At 51.0% G+C, this 18,446-nt stretch overlaps 1 protein-coding gene across 2 annotated transcripts in view; it reads left to right on the forward strand.

The window, feature by feature from the left end:
- The window catches only part of GALNT17 (polypeptide N-acetylgalactosaminyltransferase 17), a 447,627-nt gene that overhangs the window by 200,216 nt on the left and 228,965 nt on the right, over positions 1 to 18,446 (forward strand). For both annotated transcript variants that reach the window (XM_025923309.2, XM_086691905.1), the window contains exon 3: positions 7,896 to 8,062. In XM_025923309.2, coding sequence (XP_025779094.1) covers positions 7,896 to 8,062 — 167 coding nt within the window. The remainder of the gene's footprint in view (positions 1 to 7,895; positions 8,063 to 18,446) is intronic.

Below are 18,446 nucleotides of genomic sequence, written 5' to 3' on the forward strand. Positions count from 1 at the left end.
GAGAGAGGGCATTCTTGGTTGCGGGAAGTATGACTGCTTCACGGTAGCTGGGGGCACGAGGTAGGAGCTGAGGTTGGAAGGATGTGCTGGGGCTGAACTGGGTGCCAAGCAAAGGAGTTTAAACCTGACTCTGAAAACAACGGAGAAGGCGAGGAGATAGTTACAGGGGGAGGGTGTCCTGATCCCATTTGCATTTTAGGAAGGTCATGCTGGGGGCACCTAGGTGGCTCAGCGTGGGCCTCTTGATCCCCAGGTTGTAAGTTCGAGCCCCGCGTTGAGTAGAGATCACTTAAAAATATAATATTAAAAAGAGAGAACATGCTGGCAGCAGTGTGGTGGATAGAGTGAGGCTGAGCTGTAGAGGGGGCCGGCTGGAAGCAGGGCTCCAGTAAGTGGCTTTCGGTGACATCCAGGAGGGAAGCGTTGAGACGTGGAGCCAGGGCAGTGCAAATGGCGGCGGGGAGAGGGGCGAGTGTCACAAAGAGAACCTCAAGATGGCAGAATCTTCAGGATTCGGTGACCGGCCAGACGAGGTGAATGGGTCGTGATTCTAACGTGCCTCCTGAGAAGAGAGGGCGGTCCCCTGCGATGGAGACAGGAAGGCACAGACAGAGCGGGTGTCAGGTTTAGGCGTGCTGACCTTGGGCTTGCGAGGCGTCCAGGTGGCCACGTCCAGTGGGAAGCTGTTGCTTGAGCCGAGGTCCAGGCTAGTGATGCGGGTTTGGAAATTGCAGGACGTGACAGTTGGAGCCATAGATTAGGAAGAGGTCGCCTAGTTAGAGTCAGCCAAGGGCAGAGAAGGAGCCTTGAGGAATTTGGGGATTTGGAGTGGGAACAGAAAGGGCAACCCGGGAAAAAGAACAGGGGGCCGGGGCCGATCAGGTGGGAGAGAGAGTGGAGGTGTGACTCCGGGAACCCTGGGTGTGCCAGCACCCAAGAGTGAGTCACATTTATATGAGGTGAGAGGCAACAACGTTAAATCCTGCAGCAATGATGGTCGAGAGGTATCTGCTGATTCCGGCCACACGGATGTCATTGGAAACTAACAAGAGCGGTTTTAGTGCAAGAGGGTAACTCGAGGCCAGAGGATGAGAGTGGAGGGAGGAACCGATGGGAGACGGAAGGAGACAAGGAGAAGAAAGACATCAATGAAAGCTGTGGGAGAGACCCACATTGTATTTAAATGGGAGAGACCTGAGCGTCTGGCTTCCTGACTCTGCTTCCTCCGGGGGAGGAGGGACAGAGGGTCCTGGGAGGAGGGACAGAGGGTCCTTACATGTGCGTGGCTTCTCTCATCCGCACCTGCAGAGGAGCCACGATGCGGAGCTTGATCGGGATGGGGGCCCAGGGTCTGCCCGGTTGCCAGGGGATGCTGACCGACGCTGATGCTACAGGCCGGTGACCACTTTTGGAAATTCCTGCCGATGGCCTTGATGGCCTTGATTTCCTTTTCCTCGGTGGATTAAGAGGCACGCTTCCCTGCAGGAGGGAGATGAGCCAGAGGGGAGACTGGTAAAAGCAGAGAGCAGTGGGGAGGCGGGGGAGGGTTGGAGGCTTTGACCTGCCTTCCAGAGAAGCTTCAGGGCAGGTCCTCTGAGGGCCGTGAAGACTGGAAACCTCGGATTTGTCTTGTCATCAGCTGCAGGTGTGAGACGTTCTCTCTTTATCTGTCTCTATCATTATATCAAATATCATTATATTTACAGATGGATGGAGAGAGAGAGAGAGAGAAGGGGGGGGAGGGAGAGCTAAAGAGAGAGCGAGAAACATTTATTTAAAGGAATTTGGCATACGTGATTGTGAAGGCTGGCATATCCAAAAACCTGCAGGGCTCACCTGCAGCTCGGAGACCCAGGGAGGAACTCATGTTGCAGCGAGGATCCAAAGGCAGTCTGCTGTCCGAATTCCCTTTCCCCCGGGGGGACCTCAGTCTTTTTTTTCTCTTCGAACCTTCCAACTGATGGGATGAGGCCCACCCACATTATGGAGAGTAATCTGCTTTAACCCAGGCCTACTGATCTACATGTCAGTCTCATCGAGGAAAAAAAAGTACCTTCAGAAACCTCTAGAATAACGTGTGGCCAAAAGACCACGGCCTAGCCAAGTTGACCCATAAAACTGAGCATTAGAAGCAGTTAGATGTGCTTTGCGATCTGACTTCATCATCTGGCCCCGCGTCCACAGTGGGCCGGGGAGAGGAGGAGCGGTTTGTCTCCTTGCTGGACGGAAAGTGAAGTTGCCGTTGTTGATGTGGCACAGGAAGTGAGTGGAACGTTCTGAAGTTCCGTGTCAGTTGGCAGGTGTAGTGTCAACGTTCATGGCCTTTTCCGGGCTCGGGAGCATGGGAATTTTTGCAGTAGGGCTTCCAAGGAGGAGTCCCATTTCTGTTCTTGATTGCCCATAACCCATGGCTTGGCATAGCTAAGATTGGCACACGCGAGCCATGTCTTTGGTTAAGGATGTGCCTTCAGCGTTTTCGGACTCACGGAATTCAGGCAGCGGCAAAGAGGTGACCGTCTGACGCATTTGCCTTTTCCTTTCTGATTACCTCTATCTGGCAAGTGGGCACCACTATTTGGAAAATGAATCCCCTTGCTAAGTGGCTGGGCCACAGCAATGCATTCTTGGGGATGGGGCCCTTTTGCCTCTCAGTTGGAGATGGCGGGATCTGCTGTGGATCAAGGAGGGTGAGCCCAGGCCAAGGAAGCGTGTGGCCATCCAGGTCCCGGGAGCTGGTGTGCTCGTTCCGGAAGCCCAGGGGATGGTAGTGCACGGGTACGTTCCAGGCTTTCTCTCGTACGTAAAGCGCATTCAGAAACTGAAAGGTAGGGACGCCTGGGGGGCTCAGTCGGTGAAGCGTCTGACTCTTGGTTTCGGCTCAGGTCGTGATCTCACGGTTTGCGGGTTCGAGCCCCGCGTCGGGCTCTGCGCTGACAGCTCCGAGCCTGCTTGGGATGGTCTCCCTCTCTCTCTGCCCCTCATCTCTCTCTTTCTGTCTCTCAGACAGAGATAAATAAACATTAAAAAAAAAAAAAAAGAAGAGAAATAGAAAGGTAGACACTCCAGGACCCGGACCCTCCATTTTGACGTGGATCTGAGGTCGGGCAGCCATAGAGGAGGAGGCCTCACCTCCCACCACTACCCACAGCAGTGGAAGAAGCGGATGGGAAGATGTGTCTGTCCCAAGCCTGTGGCTGCTTGGGGTCAGTCGAGGTGGTGTTTCCTGACTCAAACTACCTATTCCGTTTGATTCCCCACTCTTTCCTCCCTCTGGTTTCGCTCTGGGCTGCCGACACTGAGAGGGCATGGGCTCCATGTCCGCTGTAAAGAACCTTTATTAAGTGGCCTTTCTGACCCTACGCATGTGTCTGGTGCACTTGGGAAATGAAAATGAATCACCCTGGTAGGAATTTGCAGAGCCGGCTGTGACCCTGTGGTTCCAAGCCCTGGCTCCCCACTGCTCCGTCTGTGAACAACCTTAGCTAGATTCTTCTGGAAGGCCCCGGAAGGGAAACAGAAGGGACCCTCGTCAACCGCTCGGCATTTAGCGTTTACCGCACTGCATTCCAAGCTGCCTTGTTCTAAGTGTTGAACGTGTTTTAGCTGCAAACCCCAGGACTCTTGGCTACTGACGGCAGGATTGGGGCCCGGGCAGTGCTCGGTCACGGGTCCCCACACCCTAGTGAGACGCCCCAGAGCCAGAGCTCAGGGTAAGCAGCCAGGAAGGCCCAGCTGATTGGCCACGAGGTGACCATCCGTGTGAGCTGAGTGACGGGAGAGATTGGGTAGGCCCTGGAAGGGGAGCCCTCACCTTAGGACCCGAGGGATTAATGCCCAAGTGGGACCAGAGATAAGGAGTAGAGCCTGAGTGCAGGCCCTGTGGGCGCCTGCCCTGAACTGGCCCCGTGTGCTATCCCGTGTTTGGAAGAGTCGAGACATCAGATGAAGTTCCCTTCCAGGCACCCTTGCTGCTGTCTTCAGGCAGCTTGTGCGACTCAGGGCAAGTGACTTCACCTCTCTGGGCCCCCAGTTTCCTCCTCTGTGAAATGGGGATGATAATACCGCCTACCTCAGAAGGTTGCTGTGAGGGTTAAATGAGACAGAACAGTACATAGAAGCTTCCAGAAACTTCCGACTCACAGCCTGCACTTGTATAAATGTTGGCTAGCATCACCGTCATCCTCGTCTGTAAGGTCCTGAGATCTCCTGGCCCACGTTGCGTCTCCATTCTCTTACAGCAGTGCAGTGGGGATGTTGTAGGGTCATTTTGTTGCCAGGTGGGCAAACTGGGTCACAAGCGTCACTTGGCCCCTCTGATCGATGTACCACGTGGGGCTCACGTAAGTTGTCCTTAAAAGGAGGTCCTGGCACAGGCAGCTCCTTGGGCTTCATTTCCTGCTTGGAGGCCTGGTGGGTTCCGAAGTGGCCAGTTCTCCTCAGCTCTCTTCTCCTCGCTCAGCATCAACCAAGGGAGGTCGTGGATACTTTTGGTGTTAAATGAAGTCAATGCCGGGGCGCCTGGGTGGCTCGGTCGGTGAAGCGGCCGACTTCGGCTCAGGTCACGATCTCACGGTTCGTGGATTCGAGCCCCGCGTCGGGCTCTGGGCTGGCAGCTCGAAGCCTGGAGCCTGCTTCGGATTCTGTGTCTCCCTCTCTCTCTCTCTCTCTCTCTCTCTCTGCCCCTCCTCCCCCCACGCTCTGTCTCTCTGTCTCTCAAAAAGAATATCCAGACTTTAAAGACAGCTTGCCTGCCAACCATCTTCTTTAAGACAAGATTGTTTCTTGCTCACTGACCCGTTTCTGAAAGGAGGCCTGTGATTTCTGGGACCCAGTTCCGAGCCCGTGTTGCTAGAGGAAGCCCACGGGATGCCCCCTCGGCTGTGGATTTGGAAGTACTTGGCAGTTGCTGTGGCATAGCATCCTCTGCTCATTCCTGGGTGCCTCGCGGATCCCGAATCCGTTCTTTTATCCTCCTAAACCTTCCAGGCTACTCCTACCCAGGTTTTGCAGCTGGAAGGCCGTCGGGGCGGCAGGAAACACGTCGGGTTCTGTGTGTTCCACTCTGTACAGATGGGGGCGGGAAACCAAGCTCTGAAACCGACCTCTCCTTCCCCGAGTCGGCCTGCCCCGCCACCCCGGCCACCCCCGAGAGTACCGTGCACGCCACCGGGGCAACTGGGCGCTCAGCACCTTCTGCCTCCTCGGCTCTGCAGGGACTCGGGGACGGAACACTTGGCTGTGGGTCATCAGGCCACAGCGGGAATTCAGTGTCAAGTCCTACGGGCAGGAGCCGTGGTCTGGTGGTCTGTTCTTTCTCTCTGCATTTCTATGGCCAGTGAGCCTCTCTCCCTGCAGCAACCACCCTTCATCTTCCGGCCTGTCTGGCCCCGGGGGTGTGATTGTAAGTAACGTGTGTATGTGTCAGCACCTACTCCTCAGTGCTTAAAAACCTCAGTGAATAAATAAATACACTCAAAAAAAAAAAAAAAAAAAAAAGACCAAGGAAAGAACGCTGATTTTTATGACAGTGACTGTATTCATCTCGTCTGCCCATTGGGAAAGCCTGAGGAAAGCCCAAGAGAGGTGCACTGTCAGCTGGGCAAGGATAGAGACCCGGGTGGCCAGGCTGGGGAGGAGACTCCTGGGTGGGTCCTGCAAGGAGGGTCTGGGCTGCGTGAAAACTCTGGAAGCCTGGCCCATGCGTTGGGGAGCATACAGAAGGGAACGGAGGAGCCGAAAGGGGGGGTGGGGGGGGCAGCCGGGCAGACTGGGTCCTTCCATTAGTTGGTACATTGCATTGTCACGGGGCTCTCAGATGACCCTTGTGAGGTCTCAGGCAAGCACCACAGCTAGGTGTGGTGCGGATTATTTTGACAGTTTTAGAGGTGAAGACCTATGAACAGTGTACCCCGTGTGTGACGGAGCGCTTTCTCATTTTTGAAATCCCTGTCCCCACCCCCCCCCATCCACCATGATTTACCAAATGGCCACCTTGGCCCATGAAGGGGCAGGGTGGGGGCTTTGAGGCTCCCCCATTTCCCACTTTACCCTGGGGGCGGGAGTTGCCTGCTCTAGCCGAGAGGCTTGACTCAGAACTCAGTCCTGATTGCATCATGACCCCGTTGCCTGTGGGTGGAGAAGAAGGTGCTGGGACACTGCAGTCTGGTCTTTCTGCTTCTGCGTTCCAAGCGCCAGAAGCTGTTAAAAACCAAGGACCAAAGACACTTAAGCCCTGGGGCTGAGCGCTGGGAATAGGTGGGTGCGTCCGGACTGTGTGCTCACAGGGACGGGCTGGTGAGTAAGCTGCCCAGGTTGGTCGAGGGGGCTCGGAGGGACCTTCTGGGGTGCCCTCCTCCCTCGGATCCCCGTGCAGCAAATGAGATGATTCCCGCCGACTGCCCGGGAGCCCGTCAATAACCATTCTAATCTCCCTGGCAGCCCCAGAAGTGAATTTACAGCGACGTGGTAAAAATGAGGCTGCATGATCAATGGATCCCTGGACGTCCTCCTCCAGGAGACACAAATGTATCTTGTAACAAAACTTTATTTTCTTCCGAAAATTGCCTGCCTGATTAATACGGCCCGACACAGCCCAAGCTGTTCCGCATAAAAAACAGCCGTTTTTCTTGCTCTTTCTTCAGTGCTCTTCCCCCTCACTCCATTCCTTCAGCTCGTTGCCTTTGTTTTCTCCTCTAACACCTGTGCTATATATTGTCCGATCTCACACGAGGAGGAGGAGAATGTATTGAAATGCCTTAGCGCCCTCTCCCATGCTGTTTGGTTTCCGCTTGGTATTTCCAATGCGGCTCAGCCTAAGCAGAGGACCAGATTTGTGAGTGCTCCCCTGGACGGAGCGCGGTGTTCCCACGACTGAGCCACGCACGGCATGTTCTCTGGATATCAAGCTTGCATCACCGGGAGCTCCAGGGAGGCCAGAGCTCGACACCCCTGTGTCCAGCCTGGGTGAAAAGGACTCTTCTCTTTTATTCCGGTTTTCAGGGATGGGGGAGCTGCTGGGTCTTAGGAGGGAGGACCTCAAAGGCAGGCGGTCCCGTCTCCTGCCCCCCCCCCCCCGCCCAGGAGATTCTAGGAACGCGTGCCAGAAGAGATGGGGTGTACCCGGCAGCATGCTCCTATGCAGGCCGAGGACCCGCTTCCTTGAATACGATTATTTACATGCGCCTTTCGTGTCTGATTCTAGAATGCAGGCTCCACCCGAGCGGGCTGCTTGGTTTGGGTTCCCCCAGAAGCAGACCCTAAGACTAAGATTTGAGTGCACCATTGATTCGGAAGGTGGAGAGAGCAAACACCACCAGGGGCGTGGGGAAGTAGGACCTGGAAGGGAAGGCCTCCCCCTTAGGGTGTGGTATGCAGATGGCCACTGTGGGTGATGGAGGGGGAACCCTCCCTCGTTTCACTAGGGGGACCCTGGGAGCCCTTGTAAACCGCTGCCCTTGGAGTCAGCCTGCTCCTGGGGTGAGCGAGCTGGGGTATTCATGCCTCAACTCCTGGCCGCCTCTGGATGGGAGCAGATGGGGGTGGGGCGGCAGCAAAGTAGGCTCCAGGCATGGAAACGCAGGTGCCCGAGTAGGGAGTGGGGCAGGTGGGCAGTAAAGTGGGACCAGGCGGTGTGAACGGGCACCCAGGCCGCCTGGGAGACGCGGGATACGTACCCGAGACTGCTGCTTCTGGTTCCTTTGGGGCGGCAGGTTGAGGAGAATTGGGGTTGGACCCCTTCACGATCTCCTCCTTAGGTTCCAGTCTTTGTTCTCAGCCAAGGGGGGCCCGGAGGGAACTGGTGACGCACACCTTGGGCGCACGTGGGCCGTGTCCATCCGCAGCGCCCATGCCTTCCGCCTTCCTCTGACTCTACTCGGCTGGCTCTCTTCCCCCAGGTGCAAGGAGCTGAAGTACTCCAAGGAGCTGCCCCAGATCTCCATCATATTCATCTTCGTGAACGAGGCCCTGTCAGTGATCCTGCGGTCAGTCCACAGCGCGGTCAACCACACGCCGACGCACCTGCTGAAGGAAATCATCCTGGTGGACGACAACAGTGACGAAGGTATGGGGGCCGCCAAGCTGCATGAGTGTTTTGGAGGGGATCCTGGGAGCGCGCCGTGTCAGCAAGGGGGAAAATGCCACTTGCATTGTAACACGGGTCCACCTGTCTTTGTCTCCTGTCCCTGGGGCATAGCTACAGAGAGGAAGACATCTGGGCGCACGAGCACTGGCCCATTAGACCTCGAGGCCTGCAGGGCTCTTAGGAATAAATGACTGGCAGGGCACCCTGGGTGGCTCCGTAGGTTAAGCGTCCAGCTCTTGATTTCAGCTTTGGCTGGTGGAATCGAGCCCCATGTCGGGTCCCGCACTCACAGTACAGAGCCTGCTTGGGATTCTCTCTGTCTCGCTCTCTCCCTGCCCCTCCCCAGCTTGCTCATGCTCTCTCTTGCTCTCTCTCAAAATAAATAATCATTAAGAAAAAAAAGAAGTTACTGACCACATAGATGGACTCAGTTTCCCTTCTTCATATTACCTAAAGTAGATGACAAGGAGCGCCTAGATTCTTCCCCACTCCCCTCCCCAGCCCTACCCACTGCCACCATCCTTTCCCAAGAGGTAAAATAAAAAATGAAATCCTGGGGGCACCTAGGTGGCTCAGTCGGTTGAGCGTCCGGACTCCTGGTTTTGGCTCAGGTCATGATCTCGCGGTCCGTGAGTTCGAGCCCCGCGTCGGGCTCTGTGCTGACAGCTCGGAGCCTGGAGCCTGCTTCCGATTCTGTGTCTCCCTCTCTCTCTGCCCCTCCCCTGTTCATGCTCTGTCTCTCTCTGTCTCAAAAATAAATAAATGTTAAAAAATAAAATAAAAAAAAAAGTTTCAATTAAAAAAAAAATATATATATATATAAAACAGGCAGCAGGAACAAAAATCCTCCGGGGTCCCTGGAGGCGGGTCAGGGGGAGGCCTGGTGTCCAAGTGGCGGCAGATGGGTCTTGCTAACCGTGCCCTTGTGTTGGCTCCTGGCCTAAGGTAATGCGCTGTGCTCGCCGCGGGGAGAAACCCCCACCAGCTGATGCCACAGGAGAGAGCCAGCCAGGGTGCGCGCTGAAGGCCAAGGAGGCTTATCTTCTGAGCCACGGGAGGACTAGGGCAGGCTAAAGCCCTGGCTCTCAGCGTGCTGGGTAGAGAAGGAGAAAGATTACCCCGCGTGTGCTCCCGGGCTAGGAGAGGGTGAACAGGAGCCAGGACGATGCCACGGGTGCCGTGTGGCACCCGGCTATCTCCGGGAGCTCAGGGCTGAGCCACGTCATTGGCCCGGGCACTGAAGTCCCCCTGCCCCTTCTGAACTGGCTGGCTGGGCCCCCGAAGGGCTCCCGTGCACCTGGGCCCAGCAATATGCCAGTCGGGTACCGCCTTCTCCGAGGCCTCCAGAGTTGGAGGACAGAGGGGTCACTGGCTGTATTTTTCACATCTCTTTTTACCTCTGGCCATTCCTCCAGGTGTAGATTCTGCTAACACTGGCCCTGGCGGTCTTCTTGTGAGAACGTGGCGCGTTCAGTTCCTTGGAGCCTCTAAGCCATCTGGCGAAGCCTGTCTCCCTGACGTGGCTCCCAGAGCCCCTTGCGGCATGCCGCGTGCCCACCGTGGACCCCTTGCATCAGCAGAGGGCATCCCTGATCCTCCTTCCCTCCATTTGGTGGCTGAGTCCCACCCACTTGTTCTCCAGGTGTCCCCTGTGGGTGCCCTGCTCAGAGAATCCTTTGCTGCCGTCCTACGGCCCTAGCTGGGTGCTCCCCCAGCACCCATTCCCTTACCCACCCAGCACGTAGCACGTGATACCTCCCCGTCTTGCACAACTGGCCTCCCACGGTGCTGGATAGGACGGGGTTTCTCAGGGCCCGTCTGGCATCGGCCCTCGGTGAGTCTCACCCAGCCTGGGAGTGAGTGACAAACATGAACGAGGCTTGCAAAGGGCAAGTGGGGGGGGGGGGGGGCTAAGTGGCCTTGTGGCAGGAGGCAGGGCAGAGAAGAGCTCGCACACCCAGAGAAAGCGGGTGCCGGACGGCATTGGGGTGAGGACCCACGGCCAGTGGGGCTCCCTCCCCTGAGGAGATCTTGGCGGAGCTCAACCAGAGAGAAATGGGGGTCCAAGCTCATCTCAACCAGAATGGAAACTCCAGTCTCTGGTGGGCGTCTTAGTTTGGGCTCCCCCAGGAGCAGACCCTGAGACAAAGATTTGAGTGTGTTAGTTGATTTGCGAGGGGGAGAAAACACCTCGAGGGGCTCGGGGGAAGTAGGACAGGAAGGGCGTGATATGCAGGTGGCCCCTGTGGCTGAGGCAGCTTAATCCCACTTGGGGGACTCCAGGAGCCAGGGGTATAAAGCCCACTCCTCTTCTGAGCCAGTCTGCTCCCGGGGTACTTAGGCACCTTCTTCGGCTTTCCCCTCAGAACCTCCTGGAGCCCCACCCTGGAGGAAATTCTGCTCCAGGAGGTCTGGAGTAGGGCTGAGAATGTGCATTTCTTACAAATTCCCAGGAGGTGCTGATCCTGCCCCTACAGGAACCACACAGTTGAGAACCACTGAGTTACCATCTCAGGGGTTCGCATTTAAATAAAGCTGTTCAGTGGGTGAGAAACGGGGTGGGAGAGATATTTGGTCCAGCCTGATCATCAAGTTAATTCCTATTCATCCTCCTCTGTCCCCCCACCCACCCTGCAAATCCCGGTGGACCAGGAGGAGACTATATTAACACTCTTTCCCCCTTTTCTGTCCTTCCTTCTAGCTTCTGTATTTTCTCCAGGCTAGAAATACCTTCTCTTTAACTGCAAGAGGGACTTAACATTTTTTTTCTCTGTTGAGATTTTCTTTGTGACTGGTATTATCGAGTTTTGTAAACGTTCTATATACACTTGAAAAGACCCCCCCCACACACACACTGTAATCATGGAATTGAATTCCTGCCAGACATCAATTTTGTGTATTTAGATAGTCTACGAGTTTATTTTCTTAAGGCTTTTTGATGATGGTGTTTTCAAATCTCCTCCTACGATGACTTTTCCTTCCCATGTCCCTAATAATGCTTGATTTCTGTATCTCGTCAGTTTCTTTGGTAACTGTAGATTCGTGTCTGTGTGGTTTCATCGTTAGTGGTGGCTATCACCCTGATGTAATACTCCCTTTATCTTAAAAGCATACTTTTTTCCTTGCCTCGAATTGAGTTCATCTAACCTTAATATTGTTATCCCTGCTTACCTTCTGCTCAAGTTTGATTAAACCATTTTTCCCCAGCCTTACTGTATTTTCCGATCTTAAAAGTAATGTGTGCTCTCTTTGTAGGAAACTTTGAATGTATCAAAAGGTAACTGGAAAATACAAATACCGCAGAGAGTAACTGAAGGCAACTATTCATTCCCCCCTGTTCTCCCCTTCTTAAAAAAATTTTTTTTATTAGAGAGAGAGAGAGAGAGAGAGAGAGAGAGATCTCAAGCAGGCTGCATGCTCAGTGCAGAGCCTGACATGGGGCTTGATCTTACGACCCTGGGATCATGACCTGAGCCAAAATCAAAAGTCTGATGCTCAACCAACTGAGCCAGCCAAGGGTTCCCCCTCCCTTTCTTTTTAAAAAAATTTTTTTAATGTTTATTTATTTTTGAGAGAGAGACAGAGTGTGAGTGGGGAAGGGGCAGAGAGACAGAGGGGGAGACACAGAATCCAAAGCAGGCTCCAGGCTCTGAGCTGTCAGCACAGAGCCCGACGTGGGGCTTGAACCCACGGACCACGAGATCATGACCTGAACCGCAGTCGGACACTTAATCAACTGAGCCACCCAGGCACCCCACTCCCTTCTTTTTTTTAATGCAGGTGTTACATAGTTAAGATCCTATAGTAAAAACAATATTCATCCTGTTTCCCCCCCCCCCCGAACTGTGAAGCATCATAGTTCTCTTTTTATTAAAAAAGATCTGCAAACATCATTTTCATGAGGGTAGAGTGGTCCATTCTCAAGCCGGTCATGCCTGGCTCAGGTGGGAACTAGAATCCCACATGTTATATGTATGTTATCATATCCATTAAAGGAAAACCAAGCTTTATCAGGAAAAGAAAGAAAGAAAGAAAGAAAGAAAGAAAGAAAGAAAGAAAGAAAAAAAAAGAAAGAAAGAAGAAAACAGAGAAAGAAAGGAAAAAGGAGAGAGAGAGATGGAAGGAAGGGAGGGAGGGAGGGAGGGAGGAAGGAAGGAAGGAAAGAAAGAAAAACCACCTGGTCCAGGGAGTGTGTGAATAAAGCCAGAAGGCTCAGGACCTGTGTGTACAGGTAAGTCAGGGTCTTTCACTTGTTAGGTTTGTTTTTACATTTGTTTCATTCGGCTTGAATACTGATGTTGACCCAAGTTAAACCCAAGTAAGATGCAATTCTTTGTGCTCCTGTACATTAAACCGAAATCCCTCGGGCAAAATTTACCAGTGATCGCAGCGCACCCAGTCCAGCGGGCACTTTTCTGCTCTGATCCGGCCACGTCTGACATTGTTGGTGGCTTCCTTCCTGGCACTTGTCTCCTCCTGAGACCCCGGCACCGCTGTCTTCTCTGCCTCGGCTCCCTGCTTCGAGGGGATCACTCATGATTCTCAGCGTCGGGACACGCGGGGCGCTTCCTCCCATGGGCACATGGTGAATGGTCTCCAGATCCATCCCTGCAGCGCAGAGCAATTCAGCCTCTCCCCTGAGCTCCAGACCTGCGTCCTCTCTCTCCTCAAGGGCCAGGGTCCCTCTGAACCGTAAGCTCAGTCTGTCCTATGACTAACTTAGCATTCTCCTCTCGGCCTTCCGGACCTGCTTCTCGTTATCTCCTGTCAGTGAAGGGCTTTACCTCGTCACCAAAGACCAGAAGGCTTTTCATTCTCTTTCTGCTCTGTTTCTCAGCATCTGCTTAGTCCCTCTTGAGCGGGATCCCGCCTGGCCGTGTCCCAAGCCACTGGTCTTTGTTCAGATCATCAGCATTTTCCCGCTTTGATCTTTGTTTGAGGGGTTGAGGCTGAGGGAATTCAGGTGCACGGAATTCTATCAATCATCACTCTTGCCACACCCCGCCATGGTCATCCTTTATGATTTTCCCTTACTTTTTTTTAAAGTTTATTTATTTTTGAGATAGAGAGTGCAAGTGGGGGAGGAGCAGAGAGAGAGGGAGAGAGAGAATCCCAAACAGGCTCTGAGCTGTCAGCGCAGAGCCCCACGCGGGGCTCAAGCCCACGAACCGTGAGATCGTGACCTGAGCCGAAATCAAGAGTTGGATGCTTAACGGACTGAACCCTCCAGGTGTCCCTCTTGTCCCTTACTTCTAATTGAGATAGAATTCACATAACATCAAATACACCCTTATGAAGTGTGTATAGTTCAGTGGCTTTCAGTATATTCACGACGTTTTGCAACTGTAACCACGATCTAATTCCGGAATATTTTCATCGTCCCCCCTGAAGAGATCCTGGACCTGTTTAGCCATCTCTCCCAGGTCCTGGGGCAACCACCAAGTATTTCTGTCTCTATGAATTTGCCTCTCCTGGACATTTGCTATCAATGAAATGTACAGCCTGTAGCTTTTGGTGTCTGTCTTGTTTTCGTGCAACGTACTGTCGCCCAAGTTCATCGTGTGGTGGCATGGATTTACGTCATTTCTTTTTGTGGCTCAGCGACATTTGGTTGTGTGGAGGTAGCACATGACCTTTCTTTATTCTTCCGTTGATGGATAGGTGGGGCGTTCCTGCTTTTTGGTTGTTACGAATAATACTGCTAGGAACGTTCATGTAAAAGTTGTCGTGTGGAATGTTTTCAGTTCTCTTGGGTACCTACCTAGGAGTGGAATCGTTGGGTCCTGTGATAATTCCACGGTTCATATCTTGAGAAGCCATCAGACTGTTTTCCCCAACGACACGGTTTTTCGCAGGAGCGGCACCATTTTGCATTCCTACTGGCAATGTATGAGGTCCCAGTTTCTCCACGTCCTCAATATTTGTTATTTTCCTTAAAAAAAAAAAAAAAACACACACACAAAGGCCACCGTGGTGCATGTAAGGTGGTATCTCATGGTTTTATTTGCATTTCTCTAATGACTGATTATTTTGAGCATCTTTTCATGTGCTTGCTTGCCATTAGTCTGTCTTTCTTTTTAATTTTTTTTTTTTTACTTTTATTTATTTTTGAGAGACAGAGCACAAGTGGGGGAGGAGCAGAGAGAGAATGAGACACAGGGTCCGAAGCAGGCTCCAGGCTCTGAGCTGTCAGCACAGAGCCCGACGCAGGGCTTGAACCCACAAACCGTGAGATCATGACCTAAGCCAAAGTAGGATGCTCAACCAACTAAGCCACCCAGGCACCCCCATTAGTCTGTCTTATTTGGATAAAAGTCTATTGAAATCTTTTGTCAACTTGAATTTTATTTATTTATTTATTTGTTTGTTTGTTTATTTATTATTTTTTGAACGTTTATTTATTTTTGAGTGAGAGAGAGAGTGCGAGTGGGGGAAGGGCAGAGAGAGAAAGGGAGACACAGAATCTGAAGCAGGCTCCAGACTCCGAGCTGTCAGCACAGAGCCCGACGAGGGCTCGAACTCATGAACTTTGAGATCATGATCTGAGCCGAAGTGGAACGCTTAACCAACTGAGCCACCCTCGTGCCCCCTTTTGCCGATTTTTAAAATGGGTTGTCTTCTTAGTGTTGAGTTGTAATTGCTTATGTCTTCTGGGCACACACTCTTATCAAATATATTCTGTACGTAATTTTGCAAATGTATTTGCAGATATTTCCTTCCGTTCTGTGGATTGTCTTTTCTCTTTATTGATAGTGTCCTCTGATGCACAAAAGCTTTTCATGGTCATGAAAGTCAAGTTTTTTATTTTTTTCTTTGGGTGCTTGAGCTTTTGGTGTCATATCTAGGAAACCATTGCCTAGTCCAAGGTCACAAAGATTTGCACCTATATTCTCTTCTAAGTGTCTTGGAGTTTTAGCTCCTACATGTAGCTCCATATCCATTGTGAATTCATGTTTGTGTATGGTTTGAGGTAGGGGTCCAAATTATTATTATTATTTTTTTGTCCCATGAGGATATTCAGTTGTCCCAGTACCATTTGTTGAAGAAACTGTTCTTTTTCCCATTGAATGGTCATGGCATCCATGTCAAAAATAAATTGCCTTGTAAGTGTAAGGGTTTATTTTTGGACTTTAAATCCTATGTCATTGATTTATGTGTCTATCCCTGTGTGAGTACCGCCTTGTCTTTATAACTCTTCCTTTATAGCAAGTTTTAAGAATCAGGAAGTGAGTCTTCCAAACTTATTCTTCTTTTTCAGGATTGTTTTGTCCATTCTGGGTCCCACGTGTTGACGTGTGAATTCTGGGTCCCACGTGGGACATATGACATGCTTGTCCATTGCTTCAAAAAGGCAGTTGGAATTTTGTCAGGGATTTTGCATTGGATCTATAGGTCAATTTGAAAAGTATTGTCATCTTAGCAATATTAATACTTCCAATCCATGACATGGAATGTCTTTGGTACCTGGCTGGCTAAGTCAGCAGAGTGTGCGAACTCTTGATCTTGGGGTTGTGATTTGGAGCCCCATGTTGGGTGTAGAGATTACCATGACATGGAGGGTCTTTCTATTTATTTAGATCTTCTTTAATTTCTTTAAACAATGTTTTATAATTTTCAATATGAAAGTCTTCCCTTCTGTTTTTTTTTAAAAAAATGTTTATTTATTTATTTTGAGAGAGAGCGAGAGAGCACACACATATGCATGAAGGAGAGGGGGCAGAGTGAGAAGGAGAGAGAAGCCCAATCCTGCTGAGCGTGGATCCTGATGCAGGACTCGAACCCACAACTCTGAGATCATGACCAGAGCCACAATCAAGAGTCGGATGCTTAACTGACTGAGCCACCAAGGCTCCCCTACAAGTCTTGTTTTCTTTGTCTAAATTTATTCCTAGATATTTTATTATTTTTGATGTTGAGTTGTAAGTAGAATTGTAAGTAGAATTGCTTTCTTTATTTCATTTTTGGACTACTCACTGCTCGCGTATAGACATGCAGCTGATTTTTGTATATTGATCTTGTATTCTTCTACGTTGCTAAACTTGTTTCTTAGCTCTGATTGTATGTGTGTGTGTGTGTGTGTGTGTGTGTACTCTTCAGAGCTTTCTGCCTGTAATGTCATGTCACCTTCAAGTAGTGACAATTTTACTTCTTACTTTCCAATCTGGATGCCTTTTATTTATTTATTTTTTGCTTAGTTTTCCTGGCTCCTTTATTCTTTTCGTGCACTTTTTACGAAATGCCTGATATCCTATCATGTCAAGAACAAGAGTACCGACCTGTGTACTATCTTAATTGTTTACAAAGGCTTCTTCTGGAGAAGACAGTTAAGTCACGAGCGAGCTCAGGGAAACACAGGACACACCCTTGTGGGGACATCTGGCAGGCTGTTGTGTGCACCAGTGCTGGGGATAAGGCAAAAATCGGGACCGAAGGAATGGCTGCTCTGTGTTTTCTGCCGGCGACCTCATCAAGGTGCATTGGCTACTCTCAGAAGGAGGTCGAAGCAGACCACGTCTGGGGGATGAAATGAATGTCCTCCGCTGATCCAGGCAGCGGGCATGGCGAGAGAGAGCACAGACTATGTCAGCCTGTGGTCAGAATATCCCATTATAGGGAAGAATGGGGACAATCTATCCTCATTCAGACATCATTTGACTCATCAGAGCAGCAAAGATGACAAAGATTAGTAAGAGTCCGTGTCGGTGAGGATACAGAGAAAAAAGACTCTCATATCCTTCTCATGGGACAGAACTGCATATCTGAACAATTTATCAATTCATATTGAAAGTTCTGGGCTCATTCAAGCAATCTATCCTCAGTCGAAAATGAGGTGAGTTTGCAGAAGCAAGAGTAATGGCAACTCGCCATGTGTCCACCTCAAGTCCCGCTGCCCCGCTGTGGACAGTTGGCTGCAGTGGCTATAGGTCATTGTCACCTTGGATCCCTCCTCACCATCTTCCTGGGGACCTCCTTTGCCCCCTCTCCTATGCTAAATTCCAGGCTTTTCTCTTTTCTTGGTTTACGTGCTTATTTTGGTGCAACATAACAGCTAGGAGCCTCATTAAGAGACTACGAGGAAGATAAAGTCTTTTGAGATCATCCGTGTCTGAAGCAAGCTTTATCCTCATTTTCTGTGTGATCGATGGCCTGGTTGAGACAGATATTCCCTTCTTTCAGATTTTGATGTTTTGGCTTCATTATCTTTTTTCAATGTTTCGTAAAGGAGCCAAAGGCATTCCGATTTCTGATCGTGTGTGTGTGTGTGTGTGTGTGTGTGTGTGCGTGCGTGCGTGTGTGTGTTCTCCTTTCTGGAAGCTGGTGGAATCTTCCATTTTGTCCCCAGAGTTTTGAAATCCACGATGATGAGCCTTAGTGTGGGTCAGTTTAGTGGCTTCAATCTGGAATCTAATGTCTGTCAGTTTTCGGAAAATTTCTTGGAACATTCCATTGATAATCCCTCCCCATTTTCCTCGTTTCTCTATTTCAGCGTCTCCCACTATTCCATTAGTAAGCCTCTTGGGTGGAGCCTTTAATTTTCTTATTTTTTCTCTGCCACCTTATCTTTCCTTATATTTTTGCCCAGCTTTGTTTGCTCTCTCTTGAGTTTTATCTTCCTTCCCTTCTAGTCAGTTTTTTTTTATCTCTGCCATCATGATTTTACTTCCAAGTGCCCATTTTTATTCTCTGAGAGTTCCTTTTTATAGCATATTGTTCTTATTTAATAGAAGCAATATGTTTTCCTATCCCCTGGAGGATATTAATAATATTTCGTCTTTTGTTTCGGTTTTCGGTTTTTCTCCCTGCACAGTCTGGTTCCACACGGTTTTTGCTCTTTGCTGTTTGGTTTCTGTCTCCCCGAGCTGAGGCCCCCCCCGGCCAAGGTCTGGTGAGCCTGCTGTCTGCTCAGGATCGCCACCAGTTTTGACAGTAGAGGGTCGCAGGGGCTGGAGCACAGGGTAGGGACGGGGATCTAGTGATCAGTTTCCTTTCGAATGGCCTTCCTTCTGGTGCCCCTCATTTCTTTTTTTTTTTTTTTTTTTTTCAATTTTTTTTTTTTTCAACATTTACTTATTTTTGGGACAGAGAGAGACAGAGCATGAATGGGGGAGGGGCAGAGAGAGAGGGAGACACAGAATCGGAAACAGGCTCCAGGCTCTGAGCCATCAGCCCAGAGCCCGACGCGGGGCTCGAACTCACGGACCGCGAGATCGTGACCTGGCTGAAGTCGGACGCTTAACCGACTGCGCCACCCAGGCGCCCCTCTCAGCGCACTTTCTACCACTTTCCAGCTTCCCCGGTATTGTGGCTGGTGTCTCCTCTTGTGTTTTCTCTGACCCTGGGAAAGCATGTGTGGGTTTCTTTC

The sequence above is a fragment of the Puma concolor genome, chromosome E3, assembly GCF_028749965.1.
Source record: "Puma concolor isolate L17-30 chromosome E3, mPumCon1.1.hap2, whole genome shotgun sequence".
Classification (NCBI taxonomy): domain Eukaryota; kingdom Metazoa; phylum Chordata; class Mammalia; order Carnivora; family Felidae; genus Puma; species Puma concolor.